The sequence below is a fragment of the Bombus pyrosoma genome, linkage group LG11 (genome assembly GCF_014825855.1).
Source record: "Bombus pyrosoma isolate SC7728 linkage group LG11, ASM1482585v1, whole genome shotgun sequence".
Classification (NCBI taxonomy): Eukaryota; Metazoa; Arthropoda; class Insecta; order Hymenoptera; family Apidae; genus Bombus; species Bombus pyrosoma.
The window spans coordinates 6252818-6267971 of NC_057780.1; the positions used below are offsets into that span (position 1 = coordinate 6252818).

The 15154-nt window shown below is 38.4% G+C and overlaps 3 protein-coding genes and 2 long non-coding RNA genes across 11 annotated transcripts; 2 read left to right on the forward strand and 3 right to left on the reverse strand.

Annotated features, from left to right (window-relative positions):
- Positions 1-185: 185 nt before the first annotated feature.
- LOC122572637 (cuticle protein 21-like) lies at positions 186-1413 on the forward strand. The gene is made up of 2 exons (XM_043737860.1): positions 186-222; positions 531-1413. The coding sequence occupies exons 1-2, from the start codon at positions 211-213 to the stop codon at positions 1314-1316; spliced, it is 798 nt and encodes a 265-aa protein (XP_043593795.1). The 5' UTR covers positions 186-210; the 3' UTR covers positions 1317-1413.
- A 4463-nt stretch (positions 1414-5876) lies between these two features.
- Positions 5877-6969, reverse strand: LOC122572756. The gene is made up of 3 exons (XR_006318556.1): positions 6834-6969; positions 6617-6758; positions 5877-6094 (listed from the first exon to the last, which is right to left on the reverse strand). It is a non-coding gene; the product is annotated as an uncharacterized LOC122572756 (long non-coding RNA).
- A 1614-nt stretch (positions 6970-8583) lies between these two features.
- Positions 8584-10414, reverse strand: LOC122572748 (serum response factor homolog A-like). The gene is made up of 2 exons (XM_043738144.1): positions 10282-10414; positions 8584-9645 (listed from the first exon to the last, which is right to left on the reverse strand). The coding sequence occupies exons 1-2, from the start codon at positions 10291-10293 to the stop codon at positions 8677-8679; spliced, it is 981 nt and encodes a 326-aa protein (XP_043594079.1). The 5' UTR covers positions 10294-10414; the 3' UTR covers positions 8584-8676.
- Positions 9545-13318, forward strand: LOC122572754. Of its 7 annotated transcripts, none has more exons than XR_006318553.1 (6): positions 9545-9665; positions 9952-10192; positions 10290-11375; positions 11467-11672; positions 11742-11829; positions 11907-13318. It is a non-coding gene; the product is annotated as an uncharacterized LOC122572754 (long non-coding RNA). The 7 variants fall into 7 exon arrangements; XR_006318550.1 differs by having other exon boundaries at positions 12179-13318; XR_006318549.1 differs by having other exon boundaries at positions 10290-10334; positions 11046-11375; positions 11742-13318.
- LOC122572752 (larval cuticle protein A2B-like) lies at positions 13050-14463 on the reverse strand. Its single transcript, XM_043738149.1, has 2 exons — positions 14325-14463; positions 13050-13779 (listed from the first exon to the last, which is right to left on the reverse strand). The coding sequence occupies exons 1-2, from the start codon at positions 14334-14336 to the stop codon at positions 13414-13416; spliced, it is 378 nt and encodes a 125-aa protein (XP_043594084.1). The 5' UTR covers positions 14337-14463; the 3' UTR covers positions 13050-13413.
- Between the last annotated feature and the right edge of the window lie 691 nt (positions 14464-15154).

The following is a 15154-nucleotide window of genomic DNA, read 5'->3' on the forward strand; positions in this document are numbered from 1 at the left end:
TCGCGCTCCTCCCATGTGCGGGCCAAGTTCAAGTGCGGTAAGTCTGATGCGATCTGCTACCAAACTTTGAAAGTCCGGCAAAACCTGAACAATTTGGTGGGGAGTATAATGGTAGCGAGCCGATCGTTGGTAGGTATATAAAGCAGTCCGAAATAACGTTTGGCATCATCAGTCGCTCAGTCGATCCAAACCAACCAAATCTTCTCAACAATGGCCTTCAAGGTTTGTAAAAGATCGACATATCCCTATATGAGTTATAAATGTAACTCACACGACATACCACAATGTCGACCAACTACAAATTATTGCTACTAATAACGACATCAATCTAATAATTGCATTTGCTCAAACTTAATTCAAATATCAAATATCCTTTCAACAAGGAACCAATTACAAACATCTCTACTTCGAAAGATCGATTTGCTCTTCAAATATCAATTCGTATTACTATCCATCTGTTTAGCCAAAAGTCATCCACAAACATCTACTGCCATAAATCTCCGATCTAATCGTCATATTTGTTCTTGCAGTTCATCATCTTCGCCGCCTTTGTGGCCGCCGCTAACGCTGGAATCCTGCGAGAGGCAGCACCTCTGACCTACGCGCCAGCTGCGCCTCTGGCTTACTCCGCACCTCTGGCCTATGCGGCTGCGCCTGTAGCCAAGGCGGTGGTAGCTGCCCCCGTGGCTAAGGCCGTGGTAGCCAAGACCGTCGACGCCGACTTCGACCCCCACCCCCAATACAGCTACGCCTATGACGTGCACGACACCCTGACCGGTGACGCCAAGAGCCAACAGGAAACCCGCGACGGAGACGTTGTCCAAGGTAGCTACTCCCTGATCGAAGCTGACGGAACCAAACGCACCGTCGACTACACCGCCGATCCAGTCAACGGATTCAACGCTGTAGTCCGCAAAGAAGCCGCTGCAGTCGCCGTCAAAGCCGTTGCCGCAGCTCCGGTAGCCACTGCTCATGCTGCTCCAGTAGCCGTTGCACCCGCTGCTCCAGTAGCAGTCGCACACGCTGCTCCAGTAGCAGTCGCACACGCTGCTCCCTTGACCTACGCTGCATCCGCTCCAGTCGCTCATGCTCCTCTCGCCTACGCCGCCCCAGTTGCCAAAGTCGCCGCTCCAGTGGCCGTTGCTCATGCCGCTCCAGTCGCCGTCGCACACGCCGCCCCCATCGCATACTCCGCGCAACCAGCACACATCGCGTACTCTGCGCACCCAGCACCCATCGCATACGCCGCACACCCAGCACCCTTCGCCAAGATCGCAGCAGCACCCGCCCTCACCTACGCGTCCCACTACCTCTAAGCGTCATGTCGCGTCTTGCCCACGATAACTCGTCGACTCAGGCTGAACCTTTTTTATTTATTTTTTTAGCAGACTTGTTTGTGACCGATTAAACTCGTTACAAGTGTATTCTGGTCTTTTGCATTTCTGTCTCACCTTCCTCTTTTCGCTCCTCCCTTCCTTGCTATATCTATCTATTTTTACATTCTCTTCTTGCTTCCTATATTATTTATTAATTACTTTGCTATTTCGGTTCAAGCGTATTATTCGATATACTTTAGTCTGACAAAATTACAGTATATGGTTAGTGTAGTACAGTACAGGATAGTATATGCTACTATTATAACGCTGTTCATTGTTACGTAGAGCAATATCGTAGCGTAATTCGTTATATTTTAGAACTTTCTAATTCTTTCATCTTCTTCTTTCATTTGCTCCTTTGCTGTGTCTTGTCGAATATCCTATTACTCAACTCACTTTGCGTTACAGTAGCATTCCGTTTGTTCGAACTTCCACTTGTCGGAAGACAAATGGCTCGTATAATTGAAGATACCTATGATTTCTCTAATCCGAGCCACTAGACGTTTAACAACTAGAAATTTGATAATTAATGATTTAACGCACGTATTTATATATGTGTATGTATATCCATACGTATATATTTTAGTAACTACGTTACCATCGACATGGAGTAACGCAACGATGAGGATACCAAGAAAGAGTTAGATTAGTATCCTTCGGTAGAATCCTGTTTATTCTGTATGGAAGAGTAGTAGAAGCGTGCTCCATGGAATGAAGAGTAACGCGATCGCGTAACCTTGAGTACAGGGTAGCGTTTCAATTTCGCGTTGCTCGATCATCGAGCTATTTCTGGTGGTCGCCACGACTGACCCACTTTCTCTACTTTCGTTCTGTTTCGCGAACGTCAGACAAACCGCGTAATACCGTCAAATTTCTACGCGCTGTCTACTTTTGTTCTGCAGATCTCGTTCGCGAAGGATCCACGCCCATCCTGGTGTGGCGAAAACTGGTTCAGAGAAAACTAGCTGAAGCCACGACACGTGGCTTCTATTTTGACAATTACTTTCATACTTCCTCCTCCTTGATCTTTCGCCGCAGCAGAGCAGATCATTGATCTCGTAATCTCTCGGGCAATATAAAAGTCTGCTGCATTAATTTTCGGGGAACAGCATGAAATATTAATGCGATATTGCGAAGTTCGGAAGGAAAAGTAAATTTTGAATTATTTCTGGGAAGAATTACGCGATAACGAAAAATCGGTAGTTCATGTACATATACGAAATTCATCTGGATCACACGAAGCGAATCCATTAACAGGGAGAAAGGCGTCTGAATTCCCGGCCTCGATTTAAATGATTGCGTAATAAAAAGTGAACCAGAATGATAAAGTTTTTCGGCGATGAACGCGCGACGAATGAGTTCTCGAACCTTTCGAAAACATTCTACGCTGGTTATAGGTATACAACGAAAAGGGAAAAATTGTTTGAGAATGGAGAAAGAGAGAACCACAACTGTTCTATAGACATTTAAAATTAACAAAGTTTTTCTGAATATCAATATATATATATACTTGAGAAATAGTTTAAAAGATAATTAATAAAATGTTTTTCATTTATTTGCTTCGTTACAACGTTACGTCAGAGTTCTGGGGAACCTTACGAGTTCTACGAAAAAATAATATTGTCACGCTCGTAAAGCAAACGTTTAATATGCTTGTTAGTATGGACTGTAACAAATCGTTTTGCAATTGAATGCGTTACGTGATTATAGTTCTATATGACGATTTATGCGTACGGCTGACTAAATGGGATACCGATTACGTAGTTTAATTGCTTCTAATGGTTAAATTATTGCGTAATAATGAAAAATACATTAGAACGACGAGACACAGGTTTTTGTAATAGTCGCATCCATTTTTCATTGTTGTGCCCGCAGAAACGCCTTGTAACCTTTTAATCCATAGAAGAAAGGCATATCCCAGTCACGATAGCACCTGCAGTTGCTTCTACTGTTTACGTGACTCGATTATCAATCGGCGATTGATTGCTCGCAATGAGGTATCGGGACCGCGTGCTTTCACATTCGTTTTACAAAACAAATCTATCTACGAATAAATCTATCGAAAGAATTGCGCTGAAACAATCCCTGAATTCGGTAGAATTCGGATTCGAGGAAAGCATAAATATAGCATATAATTATTTGTAGTGAAAATTCGTTAGGGATTTCGATCTTAATTGCAATGTTAATTTGATCGTAATGGTATCGTATGATTATTCAAAAATATCTTCAGAAAAATGTTCAACCGTACCTCCTCATAGTCGCAATTCATTTAATTGCATTTTTTAGCTTCTGTTTTAGAAATAGTAAATTAATATTCAGAATAGATTGGAATGTTTTAGTTTTAATTAATAAAACTCGGTTTAAACTTCATAATATCCTTCTCCGTTCAAACGGATTATAACGTAACTGTCAGCTTCTTTAGTCCTCCATTATTCATTAACGAACCTTGATCATCAAACGTTCACGGGAATAAAAACCACCGAGGAACCGGTGATTTTATTATATATCGCTCTCGCGGAACCTTAATGTTATCCTTGAACTTTCGGAAATCGAGTGTTTAAATTTCGCTCAAACGACAGGCCACATCTTTCATTGCGAAACTCGCAGCAGCATCAAACGATTCTCACAAACGGAATTACACGTTCGTTCAGTCATCGAGAATCCCCGGTTGCAGTGAGGAGTTCTCTTCGATCGATTTGCTTGAAACAATATCAATACGTCATCATGATAATCTAATTCCTAGTGTTGAAACGGTGAAATTTCAAAATGTTACAATATGTTTCGTACAATATTACATTCGTGAAAAGTTACTACAAATGTGCAAATACTCGCACCGACCACTGTGGATATTACGAGGCAGAATCTTCAAACACGATATTATGAATGAATATGAAATAAGAAATATTAATAATGTAATTTCACGGTTTAATTGAAAAATCGATAAAAGGATACGGATTCGGGTTTCGCCCGCGGGCGATCCATTGTCCATTTGGTCGAATTCTTTCTGTAACCGGTCCGGCAAAAGTGAACCGGTTTCTTGTGTAACAAGACACGTAATACGGGGCGCGATTACGAGGGACCACGTCGTGACATTGGGCGCGGTACTTTGACGGCCGCGGCTGCAGCCCTGGCTTATTCGGTGAAAGTTGGACAGTACGAACAGGTATGTAACCGATTCGACACGATCGAGACTGCCTGAGCCCTATTGTACTCGGCCAAGGGCTGTCTGCTCTCATTATCCCTGATCCGTATGATTTTCTCATTTTTATCGCGTTCCATTCTTTGGTAATATTTTACATAAACTGTTGTTTTCCATTAAATTTTCATCGTTTTATCCTTCGTTCGTGTATCGCAATTTTATTCATCGATATCGGACGACTTTACCTTTCGCCTATATTCTTCACTTTATTCTTCGTAAACATCGAACGATTTTATCCTCGGCTCATTTTTATAAATTTATTGTTTATTAACGTTGGATAATTTTATCCTTGGGCCGTATTTTATGATTTTTATTCTTCGTTCTCTGTTCTCGTTTTATATCCCTGTTCCCACAATACTTTATTCAATCTCATTCTTTGTTGTCTTATCATTTTGATTCTTGCCAGTATTTCATAATTTTATTTTTCGACAACCATCATTGCAATAATATCGTCGGGAATAATAATTTATTTCTTTAAGTACGATCAATACCTGGTGATAAATAACATTTGATATTACCGATTAAATGTATGGTTTTAGCATAGGTATAGTAAGTAAACTGTTTACACGATAAATGCAGAGTTTAACAGGTACGTTTTTTCTCTTACATATTATGCTACGTAATAAATTACTGTAGTTTCAAAGCTCGTAAATTTACTCGTACGATCATTCATTATGATTGTCAATAATATTTTAGTCAACTCGAGGCTTTCAATACTTATTAATCGATTTAGATTAAAAATGATTAAGTAGATCGAAAAATCAAAAATATAATATTAATGTATAAATTATATACATTTTACGTGATTTATATTACCTTAAATTGTACTAAAACAAAAGGAAAATTAAATTTTTCCAAAACCAACGGTAGTAGGAAATAAATCATTCGAAACATATATCTGCATTGGGTAATTAGCTCATTTTAGGATACAGGTGTATGCTATAGATATTACGCACCTGCGTATAAAAAACACTTTCTTTCTCGAGTCCAGAGCCTCCTTATTTACCTTTCATTTCATGCGTTCTTAACCTGTTACGTTATTATTAAGACCAAGTCAGTCAAAATGATCGTTGCCTTGTATAAGGACACAATCGAGACTCGTTATTTCAGGAAAGTGATACAATTTTTAAGTGAAAACGCATTATATGGACATTGCGTAATATTACATAAGAATTTTAATGAGATCTGAAACGTTCGTGTGTACACGTTAATTGGGTGTAAATATCCAGTAACCATCGCTTTTTATAGATAATTAAAATTGTCACTAACAGCTGGATGTTGAAATTGTAAAGCTTTATCATTCATGTACGAAAGCCATGTATCTGTTATTTTTATGAATTTTCAATTGTCTTCGTCGTTTTTATTATTTCTTTTCTCTGCAAATACGTAATTGGAACTTATACGATAACCTCCTTTTAATAATTGTATCTATTTATATAATAATCGTATTTCCACGGGAAAGATCATACGTCCAATTTAATGATATATTGTTTCAAACAAAAATAAAATTTCCTTTCTCCTGCAAGTATTAATGCGAATAATTCAATATGTATAATTAGACTTAGCTGTAGTAGTATTAGTCGTTACTGTGCCAGACTATCATGCGTTTAATACAGTTACAGTTTTTGGTTATTATAATAAGTTTAGGTAATTTATGACATTTTCATCATATTTCACGGATACAGAGTTTCTAATACACGAATTTGGTAATAAATACATATATGTATGATACATCGATTCAAGCATATTGTATACCGCGCGCGTCTGACATATACACGACGATACTACTTGCAGAGATGCTACGTTACTCCACATGCATTCCACTTACTTATTCATATTCTTTATACGTATTAAATTAGCAAAATCGATAATTTATCTATATAGATCAACGATATAATTGTTAATTTAGATACATTAATGTTTATTTATCGTTCAAATAGCTAGTCAAACTAATATCTTATATATATAGAGGAAATAATCTTGCGAATTTGAAACAAGCAAGAAATATATATAGCTATATCTGACAAGCATACTTAATTACCCGTTACATAACCTCCAATTTTCTTTCCATCAAAGTCTCGTTACTACTTCAAACTCGGCATTATCCTTATATTAGCATTATCATATTACATCTGAAACAAATCTTCTCGGCATTCTCAACCATTCATAAACCAGCTGACAAGCTACAAAATATCATTTATCCATGTTGAAATAACCTCTAAAGTAAAGACTGCAAATAAATCGTCTAGACCACATACCATAAAAATGCAACGCAACGAGACATAACACAATTCGTCTAGCCTGTTACGTGTCACGTAGTTGAAGGTCGTACACCATCGTACAAGTGAACATATACAGGGTGTCCCTCATTTTGGATCTCTCTACTTTCTTTCTCCAGGTAACCTATTTTTCGTAACTCTTGTTAGCTTTTTATGTACGTACGTTTGTTTCGTCGACATGACAGAAAATTTAAAGATACTTGGAACATATCTATCGATATATTAGATCGACAGGAACGATCGTATCTGCAACGGTAAAAACAAGAGATAAATAACAGTCATAGCGGCGATGTCGTCAAGAATTTAAATAAGAAGACAGCAACTTTTTAAATTTCCTGGCGAGATTATCATTTGCCGATATCTTAACTTCTTCAAGAAGCGTCACAAATCTGTACGCGATTGACAGGCGATAGGATTTTTTCGAACACGAAGTACCGTCTTTACGCTTTCACGCTTATTCGGAATATTTCATGAAATTTCGTATACATATATACGCAACAGTGTACTTTTATATTCTAGACCAGCTGTGAATGTTTATACATGTTTATATCTTTACTAGTACAACTAAATGGAAATTTTTGTCCACCTAGTAGATATTACAATCATTACTATACTTTGGACATTTTCTACATTTTTCTAAAGCACACTGGCGAACTTCGAACTTCGGAAAAGTAAAGTGTGGGCCACCCTATATACAAATGTAGAGGTTTTCTTGCGTAAAAGACACAATACACGGTGCGTCGCAACGCCGAAACTTGCGTAACGGTGAACGAGCTCGATGAATCGAAGTTCGCGCGGATGAACGTGACGAGTGATCGATTCGCGCAAGTACGCCTGTGACATTGATCGACGTTATTCGCGACGCTTTTACTTATTACGCCCGCACACGGTCACGTAGGTCGTGGCGACGTAATCGACTGTGACCGGGGCTACGGAGATTACGAGGACACTGGCCCCGTCACGAGCTTCTCCACGCAATCCACAAAGAAAACCAGACCCTGTTGAATAATAAATCTTCCCGTTTTGCTCACGGTGCAACGATCGCGCCACGAGACGCCACGCTACACGGAATGAAAATATTTCCACGTGTATTGGACAACGTTATCATTTTACATAAAATAGCCACGATGTTAATATTCCGTGGAGCTATCGAAGAAGACGTATGATCCTATTGTGGATGAATGGTTTGCAGGTTCGATCGAATGAATACTCACGATGTTTTTGATTTCTGGCGCCTTATTAACGAGAGAGATTGCAAATGACTCAATAGCAGAGACTTACTTCTTACGACAGATCGTAAATTTGTGCTCCCTCGGAATTGCTGATTCGCGAAGTGTGCAAACGAGGAACTTGTTCCGTAGTAGCTTCTTGATGGAATGCGATAGATACAAGGTATGTTGTTCGTCAAAACAAAATGTAGTCCGAATTTCTACGTTCACCTTGTTCTTGTTATAATAGAGCAAAAAATACTATTTTAATTTCCAACAAATTTTCTCCAGAGTATCCCGTTCTCAGTTATTCTAATTTATAATTTTTCTAAAATTGTATTCTTCGTATATTACACTCGATACAGTGATATGGTATTTTACCTACCAACTTTTATAATATAATTTATATGTCGATAAAGTCACATACGTGAAACCATGTAAAATGTAATATGCGCTTGTGTATCACGTACAGACGCAAGGACTTCAGGAATCTAAATAACTCACAAATCAGACAGTTTCGTCTAATTCGTTTTAAACACGCATTTATTTTAACTTGTTGATTTGTTCAATTAGGCGGGATTCAATAACAAAACAATATTAAAAAAGAAAAATCATTACAGGAGCGCAGTGGCGGGAGCATAGGTGAGACCACCGATAGGAGCGGCATAAGCTAATGGCGACGAGTAGGCGGCTGTATATGCGTAAGCATTAGGATAAGTCGCGTAGCTGGTAACAGTTCTGGCCGCAGGCAGGCTGATCAATCTACCAGGTTGAGGAGCTTGTGCTGCCAACTGTACTGGTGTAGCAAGAGCTTTCACGGGTGCTCCTTGTGGTTGTTGTTGTTGGGGTTGTTGTCTTTGCTGCGGATGTTGCTGTTGCTGTTGCTGTTCCTGTTCTTGCTCGCTTCCCTGTTCCTTCTGTATCCTTTGCTGTTGGCGTTGTTGGATCTGTTGTTGCAGTTGCAGTCTGGATTGCTGTTGAAGCTGTTGCAACTGTTGCAACTGTTGTTGTTGCTGTTGCTGTTGCTGTCTTTCGAGTTCTTTCAGTTGTTGCAGCTGTTGTTCCTGTTGTTGTCGGAGCTGTTCATCGCGAGAGGTTGCACCGGCTGTGACTAAGGGACCGGACCTAGCCTCGACGACCTCGACATCGGAATCCGGACCGCTGGATGGAATCGCTGGCGCTGGTGCAGGTGCTGCGGGCAAAACAGGTGCAACTGCCGCGGAAGGTGCGATAGAAGGTGCATACGGCACCAGTGGAGCGGCAATGGCGGCCACAGCCGTCGCTGGTTCCCGGCTGACCACCGCGTTAAAACCGTTTATCGGATCCGCCGTATACTCGACGATGCGTCGAGTACCGTCTGCCTCGATCAAACTGTAGCTACCCTGCACCAGGTCGCCGTTTCTGGTTTCGTATTGGGCCTTGGAATCCCCGGTCACCGCATCTTGAACGTCGTACGCGAAACTATATTGAGGCGCTGCGTCTAGTTCTTCGAGCTTCGCTGCTACTACGGGTGCCGGCACCGCTGGGACCGCTGGGATCACCGCTCCCTTGGAGAGAACCGCCACGCTTAAGAATACGATGAGCTAGAATTTTGGAGAGAAACGTTAATATTATATTAGATATTCTAATTATCGTATTAATATTAGATATATGGTATTTTTTTTTTTTTTTTTTTATGACATAAAAATCACTAATAACGGTGTGCGAGCTATTATCAACATATCGATTAAATTCCTCTTATCGAAGAGCAATGATTCGGAACATAAGCAGTTTGCCACTGTAGAACCGTAAGACGCACACCATTATCAATAATACGTCATTCGACTCATGATGAACGTGCACTTCGTTATCTTGTTGAGGAAACGTCAGAGTCCTATCTTTCCCAGAAGGACATGGCTGACACTGGAAACTTGGACGATCAACAAAGTGGAGGTGAAAGAAGCAGAGCAACGTATTCTAAAGGATCCTGAGGATGTAAACGTTCAATAGAGGAGGAGGCATAATAAATCTACTTAGAGACCAATCGGACAATATTACTCACGACTTTAGGCGACGACATTCGATGTATAATAACGTAAATGTATAAGAGAAGAGGAACGATAGCATCTATCATCGACCAGTTAAAAATTGGTAAGCGTTACTCTACGTGACTCTAAGCGATATTATTTGATCGATAAGACTAGCCAGGACTAATCGTCGCGATTAGTGTACCTCCTTACCTTTCCAGCCATGTTTGTTTGCAAGAGGATCGCCAGGAGACTGATGCCTCAGGGTAAGATTCGTCGTACTTTTATACGCGTGATGACTGTCGGTGTTTTCGTGTCATCCGCCAACAATAACCCGAGCTATTCCTTGCACCCAAACACGAATCGTGCACACCCGTCTTACACACGCATACACACCGCCCCCACTTGAATCTCTCCTTCTTTTATTCGGGCTGCCTATTACTCTGTTTCTTTTACCATCCGATGACCTCCTCATAAATGTTGCGATGTCCATACGTACAACTACGAGTCGATGAGTATGCGCGCTTATGTTTCTTCATATCGTCGTGGCGTATACACGCGACCTGTATGCCAATATGTCGAAGATACAGAGCCACTTCGAGGTCGTGCGACGAAACCGCGAACGTAAACCGTGAACTCCGCTGTAACCCTCTTGACGAAAGGTGTACGCACTTCCAAAAGTTTACGATATTGCGCGATCGTTATCGATTAGCATTTACGTCGCGCCTGCGACACCTTTGGCCAAGCCAGCACGCGAGAGAAAAAAGGGTTTCTTAACGCTAGACGAGTGAAGTATGAGACCTGTATCAGTGAAATAGAAAGGAACGTGGAAAATGTGTTGATTGAAAGGGAAAGGAACACCTTTAACCCTATATTTTACAAAGATCATCGATATTCCTTAAAATACACTGTTCGAAATTTAGGAGATTTCTATGAAGAATGACGAATTGGTCATTTTTACCGTTTTCTGATTCCAGCGATAATACTTGCGTCGAAAGAATGCTAACTGACCGTTCTGATTCGATCTTCGGTACAATTTTAAATTAAAAAGGAATTCTTAACGTATACAATGGCAAAAAGTACCGGCTATCGTCGTATTTGTTGTAGCATCTACGTACCGACTAACTGGACCCAAGTGTATTAAATCTCGAGCCATTTAGCAGCACTTTGTGACGTGACTACAAAAATTTGATACCGTGAAAACGAAATGAAGATGATCTAGTAAAAAAGGAGACATTTCATTGGGGAAGAAGCGTATATGGAAATATTTTTTGCAGCCGATGTATATTATTTGCGTTAAATAGATGGTAACTGAAGAATTTAGGATAAAAATGACCCTTGTTCGTGTTTATCTTCGATTAATTCAAATTAAGTATTCGATTTATTTCTTTTCTACAGCAAAATGAATCGATAACGCTATGATAACAGCTAGCACCGATACATTAATACATTAATGTGGTCGGAACATGTGTCAATCGAATTCGTTTTAAATTTGACACACGACCGCCGAATTTTAAGTGCAAACGAAGTGTGAGCGGCCATATAATTTGTATGCTGATACATCGAGGAAAGTCATTCGAGGTTATTCGACGAAATTACGAAAGGTAATGGATTCTATCAGTATACGCTTATTGTGTCTTTTCTTTCCTTGCTCAATGTCCATAGTCTTACAGGATCGGACGCCGGAGAAACCTTTCGTTCGAATCGAAGAATAGAAGGAAGAGATGATTCATATATGCTGACATACACGAGATGCTTTCGGTAATTCTTCTTTAATTCTGTTATGTATATAATATAATTATCGTAAAATATAAAGATAGAACGTTTATCACGTTCAGGGAAATTTTGCCTATGCTTCCTTAAATCTGTGTAAAAAGAAGTTATCTGTGCGAAGAGACAATGGATAATCTATAATTCGTCGAACTTTCTTTCGTAAGAAAACATTGTGAAAGGATTACGACAGCCGCTTGTAGTCGATTCGTTCTTTATTGTTAGATCCCTTATTTATTATGTACCACGCGTATAAATCGCAATAATTTATATTCATTTTTGATATATATATCGTCCACTTGTAATATGATATCTTTTATCTATAACATATATTTTGCAGGAAAATTAAAGGATCATTCGTTTCTGATTGAAAGAATAACTTTATTCTGCTGTAATACGATCTTTAAAATGCTACAGCATAGAAAAGAAAGATCGCCAAACAATCTTCGTGGACTTACTTTGAAACGCGATACTTCGATTTTCTGATCATCAAATTGTATTTCCTCGTAGATGCCTCTATACTCGCAAAAAAAGACGTAAAAGTGAGGATGACTTTTGTCACCAAAAATGTATGTTTTGAGCTATTTCACTTTCCATTCAAAGTGCCATAGAACGGCGACGAAAGATCGTATATCGACTATTAAGAAATCGTTGCCTTTAAATCTGTTTTGAAACGAATCGCGAAGAAATTTCTTAAATTTCACAGGCTTGTTCGAATTTGTAGAATTTTCGGAATAAAAAATGATTTTCATTTTCCCGTCCCGCTTCTAAGTATAAAAGCGTCTTCGAGAAAAATTAATTTAGAGTTGAGAAAGTAGAGACTTTGCCATCTGAAATGAGCCCACGCTAATAGTTGTACAATCTGTCATCAGGAAATTACAGTACTTCAAAAATTGATAACATTTTAATTCAGAATTGATGATCGTCTAACTTGCCTGCAAGGATTTAAGTAATAAATAGCAAATAAAAGAAATAGGTAAAAGACCCATTTTATAATTTCAGAAAACAAGGATTTTCTAATTTACGATATTTCACACAAAAATATTTACTTAAATAATCGTATGGAAATATAATTTATTAATTGATATCGATGCAATCGTACGATCTAGAAAAAGAAAACACAGATTTTAACTTTTATTTAAATTAAAATGCATCTAATTATAGAATGTAGAAACATAATTATGAGGATGGGAATAGCAATGATTACAATATATTTTAAAAAAGTTTTTAATATAAACATTTCATTATAAAATAATTGCAGTATGTACAGTGTAATATGACTAGTTACATAGTAAGCGGTACAAAACGGCAAATATAAATTTCTTCTCTATTACAAGCGAGCACTAAACAATGCATGACTTAAATGACATAAAATTCATTTCATTTCCCAACGAATGAATCTTTTTCATACTGATACCAATTTAATGTTATATTCTGCTTGTTAAAACGAAATGAGAAAATAAATTGAAGCTAAAATTCTTCCTCATGAAGTTAATAAATTCCATGTACCATTAGGTCAACCCTACCCTTCTTTCTCTACCAGGATAAGTATAAATTATAAAGTATTAAAATTGCCTAAGGATGAAAAGCCACTGGAGCGACCTTCAGGGCAGGTTTAATGACAGCCACAGGTTCTCTGTGGACAACCGCGTTGAATCCATTCACAGGATCCGCCGTGTACTCGACAATCCTCCTGGTGCCATCAGCTTCGATGAAACTGTAGCTACCACTGACTATGTCGCCATTTCTAGTTTCTTGCTGAGTTTTCGAATCTCCTGTTAAACTGTCCTGGACGTCGTAAGCGTAAGTGTATTGTGGATGAGGATCGTAATTAAATGCTGGATTCACTGGTGCAAGTTTAGCTAATGGTACTGCTGGTAAAGGAACTGCAGCTCCCTTGCATGTAGTAAATATAGCGACCGCCAGCACGATAACCACTTGCTACAATGTAATAAAGAAATATTTGATTTCTTCTATCAGTAATTAAACAATATGAACGAAATATAAAATTTAGTTACGGTAAATTATAATATAAATTATAAATGAAGTAGTAATGGTTAAAATAGCATAATGAATAATAATATTTTGCGATCTGATTAACGATATCTTTTCGTGTAAACTATTTTAGTTACACTGTCTTGTAAACTGAATGTGTAATTTTCAAAAGAGTTTTTATTATATTTATGTTATATTTAAAACTATATATCACAAAACATGATATGAAAATTTCATTTAAATTTAAATATATGAACCCTATTCGTTCTAGTTTTCATTCTTTCTCTACTAATATGTACGCAACTGAACTTTTCATAAACGTATCCTCCATTCTTTAATATGTGAATAAATTATACAGATTACATATATTATATTTTTACCAGTTTATATATCTAGAGATGATTAATAACTTAACAGCCCAATTAGTAACCAAGAATGAATTAACAAAACAATTAGTCAGATCGTTAATTTCCAAGTTACCCTCTTCTCACCTTGAAAGCCATGTCGATTAGTGTTTTGGATAATCCTACGATCGAACGAAAGTCAAGAAGGAAACTGACTGTTCGATTTCTAGTGACAAACGTATTTATAGGTGTACGGAGTTGTCATTTGTGAATGTACGTGAACCGATGCTCATCGCAGCCCTCGATGCATCGCAAATAGCTTCGAAGGCGTGTACGTGACGCGCTTCCGACAGAGTAGCAAAAGTTTCGCTCTCATTTTTATTTCTCTAGTAACTGCACACTGAACTCTTCGAAATTTTAGCGATAATTTTTATCATTCTTCTATCAATTCAAATTATATTAAAAACTGCTACATTCGAGAATAAATGTGGAAATAATCTGCAAATTACATTAAAATTGTGTAAAAAAAAATAACTCTATTCGACGTTCGTATAGCAAAATATAATAGCTTACTATCTTTGAAATAAATTAACAACAGCGTAGGGTATCTCTCATTAAAGAAGATGTAGTAGAAAAAGATGAATGGGTTATTACACAATGCATAATGTAAAAATTTAGGGGGAAATAGGAACAATTCGGACAATAATTCTTCCAGGTTAAAACTCTTGTGCTTTCACCATTGCGTAATTCCGTATGGTTTTAGTCGCAGTAAGTGTAACGTTTCCGTCATGCGAGCACATGGCGCGAAGAATACTAAACAGTTGGAATGATCCGCTTTGGAATGCTCGCATTTCGTGTCCCTCGTCCCTGGATCTCGCATTGGTTATCCGATTAAATGCTAGAAGCATTAAAGTACACATCTGGTTCTCTTAAATTACAACTTTTCACACTTTGATCATAATTAGAAGCTAAAGGGA